The sequence below is a fragment of the Dysidea avara genome, chromosome 5 (genome assembly GCF_963678975.1).
Source record: "Dysidea avara chromosome 5, odDysAvar1.4, whole genome shotgun sequence".
Lineage (NCBI taxonomy): Eukaryota > Metazoa > Porifera > Demospongiae > Dictyoceratida > Dysideidae > Dysidea > Dysidea avara.
This window is the reverse complement of record NC_089276.1, coordinates 9,680,940-9,684,633: the sequence shown is the minus strand read 5'-3', so window position 1 is coordinate 9,684,633 and position 3,694 is coordinate 9,680,940. Positions and strand designations below refer to the sequence as shown.

The 3,694-nt window shown below is 35.9% G+C and overlaps 1 protein-coding gene across 1 annotated transcript; it reads right to left on the bottom strand.

Annotated features, from left to right (window-relative positions):
- Positions 1-564: 564 nt before the first annotated feature.
- On the bottom strand, positions 565-1,419 carry LOC136256396 (uncharacterized). The gene is made up of 3 exons (XM_066049349.1): positions 1,247-1,419; positions 923-1,027; positions 565-772 (listed from the first exon to the last, which is right to left on the bottom strand). Exons 1-3 carry the CDS (start codon positions 1,358-1,360, stop codon positions 653-655), a joined length of 339 nt encoding a protein of 112 aa, XP_065905421.1. The 5' UTR covers positions 1,361-1,419; the 3' UTR covers positions 565-652.
- Positions 1,420-3,694: the final 2,275 nt, after the last annotated feature.

Genomic DNA, 3,694 nt, shown 5'->3' with positions numbered 1-3,694 from the left:
GACACATTGCCCTACATGCCATGATGTATGGCAAAATCGATGATGTGAATCTTAAAGCGATTGAGAGAATATGGAAGCGATATATAGCAGGGCTATAAATGTTCAGAATGCACAAAGGAACGCAAGGAACTACACCTGCGGTTGCGTCAACACTTAAAAGGTTTTTAATCTGATTGACTAGTTATTTGCTGTTGCACTTAAAAGGTTTCACATGTCAGCAATTCTGATTAGCTACTCAAAAGATATTAAAAGGTTTCTGTTTTCAGCTTATTTGATTGGATAATCACTTTCTTATTGCACTTATATGGAATGTGTGATTCTGTTATTTCTTTGGCTGCTTTACAGTGCAATTACAGGAGAAAAACTATGCACTCCTACTATTGGGACTAATGTATGGTAAACTACATCACTATGTGATTATGTAGTTATTGTGCTGGTTAGGCTATCAGCTATTGTAGCTACCTCACTGGTAGACTTGCAGAATTACAATTCTGTAATGCAATTAATATTTTTTGATATTCAATAGCTGACTGGTTTCCAGAAACCCATAGAACTGCTTCAGGATAGATGTAATTATTCATCATGAACACAACATTGTACAACTATAACATGAAAAAAATGTCCTCAAATCTATGTCCCAGAAGCAAAAACTTTAATCATCGTCTGTAAACTCAGCCCTGGTTACAAAATGACTCTCAATCACTGTTTGTGTATCATCACTGTTATCTTGGACCTTGACCTCAACATATCGAGGTGTGTTGCACACTTGCAGCTGGAAAGTACAAAATATTGTAAACAGTTATTGGATACCTGCAGCTATATTATATATAATGGCCACTATAATTATATACCTGTAGTACTGATTAATTGTGCTTTTCATTGCAATGTACATAACATAGCTATAAAACATTTGTTTACTTACTATAATCTTGTTAGTTGTTCCAAGTTTCTTCTGCTTGTATTTTATGGCTTTGTAGAATACAAATGGATTTATCACACCCAATTTCATCTCAACATCTCCTTTCACCTGAAAGATCTTATATAGCATCATGTTTCCACATTAACTGACATTGTACAGTAAATCAATTGTTACAATGAGTTAGCTTTGTATTCAGCATAGTAGATCACATGTTCCATTAAAGAACACTGTAATCTACTGTTACAGTAGCTATGTATATACAGTCTGTAACCAGATGTCAGAAACAACATAATTAGCTAAAGCATACATAGAGTAATGTTCACATACGTTTTCAGCAGTTTTCTGCATACTTTCAATAACTCCCATTGTATCATAAATATCTATAGGCTGACCCCACTTAGTATTTAAAACTGCTTGTTGATTCTGCTTGTCACCGCTCATGGCCACTTCAAAAATACTGTAAGCTGAAAGTTTATCAGTGAAAGAGTGCTATAATTTTTGATAAGCCAACTGAGCACAATTGTTGCAAGGCTCTTCTTTTATACAGTAAGATCTCCATATCTTCATGCACTGCATATTGCATGCACTGCATATTGCATGCACTGCATATTGCATGCACTGCATATTGCATGCACGTGCATTACATGTGTGCATGTATGCAAATGCTTAGAACTATATGCATTGCATTTAGTGTACATGTAGCTATAGTGTCATTGAATCTTACATTAATGTGTGAACATGGGCACCATGAATAGTGCTACAGTAGATTATTCTTTCAAGTTGTTTACAATAGTAAAAATGCTACATAATTACTGTATAAAGAGAATTTATAACCCATCACTCAGCACTACGTACTGAAAAATTACAGTAACAGCAGTACTGTACATACTGTGCTGACTATTTATATGCATAAGAGCATTTACCACAAAACAGTGTACAGTATATAACAGATTGGTAGAATTAAGTACTGCTTGCTCAAACAACTACTGTACATTGTAATAACCAAATAATCTTTACTATGTGTGCATGTACTTACCGAATGTCATAATTTGTGAGCGCATGTAAGGTTATAAAGAATTCCCATTATAAGTACATGCACAGTATGGTCCAAAAGTTCCACTGTAGTTTGTTTGCCCTATTCCATCAGTGTACATGGAGAGTGATTCAACAACTTTAGTGGGAACAGTTCTCACTGATGCTTCTTGTTCAGAATAGTTCACTATGTTCTACCTATAAAACATGATAGCTATTATCCTCATGTAACACATTATCATCTCAAGAACTGGTATATACAACATGCAATGATTGGAACAGTCTAGCAGACCACTTCAAAGCCGATACTTTGGATAAACAATTTAGGAACCTATTACTAACCAACCTCCAGTTCAACGTTTATGATGATCTCTCTCCTACCTCAAGTGAAGTCTCAGCATGAGTATAGATAAAATTCTACATTGTAATATATATGTACAGTATAGTGATGAGTGCAATTGTCGCTGTTGAGTATATATGACAATAATATTATGATAGTGAAACTGTCAAGAAAATAATTGATTGGTATAAGAACAGGTTTAATGTAGAAATCTCCATGTTTTCAAACTGATTATCCTTGATATACTTTGAATGATAATGTACATTAAGTACACTACTCATGCATTGCATCATCAGTAATCTAACTTATGTATAATTATGGTTAAACCCCACTCAGACTTATGTACCTATCAGTGTATTGCCCCACCAACCCCCTTGGGAATAGGTGGGCTTTACACACGAAAATGTTTTCCCACTATGGGGCATTTGACAACTGCATGTTCATTAAGCACCCAAGTTTTTTTTTGTTACAACTTTTATAGTATGTCATATACCCGTATTGCAACTGGGGCCAACAGTAGGGGGATTTGGCATGCTAGGTTTGCCCTACTATGGGGCATTTGATATTCGGCTGTGCCAAATCCCCACTATAGCCCCATGTATATATGCCTGAGAGGGAGGTAGTGAGGTGATACATTGATAGGTGCATTATGTACTATAGAATAGTTCTTACTAAGAAATCATTTTAGTGGTTGGAAGAAGCCATCTACACAGACATAAACTTACACATGGTGATTGATGTAATGAGCTGTATTGTTGTTATTATTAACGAAGTTACTAATCTTGTTAGTAATCCACTGAGTAATGCCTAGCCACAACGAAGTAATGAAGCCTACCGAATGAAGCTTATTCACCAGCTTCTTACTTATAACCAAGATTTGCACATTGTCCAACAACACAATCATGTCATGTGATAAGGTGGTAGTTTCACACGTGACAGCTTAAGGCTGTGGACACAAAGTAATATAATAATTATGTAATATTATTATAGTCACTTTATTTTATGGGTAATATGTAACTGTAACTAAATTGTTCAGTTGCAAGTAATATGTAATATGTAACTAGTTACTTTTGAAAAATAACTTGCCCAACACTGGTAATAGTTATGTCCTTCCTTGCATGTTAAGTGTACAAATTAAATGTTTCAGTAAGTGCAGCCAATGCAGTGCATTATGTAAGGTCCCCTAAACACTTGAATCAACAAACGACCACATGTACAACTAAAGTCTGAATTAAAGAGGCACTTTACATTCTAATAGCAGGGACAGATCTAGGATTTATAAAAGGGGGGGGGGGGGGGGCTAACTGAAGGTACTAATCTCTTGGGAGGATGTGCAAAGCACACCTCCCAGCATGCTGGAACTAGGGGGGTGTGGGGACATGCCCCCCCCCCCCAGGAAAATT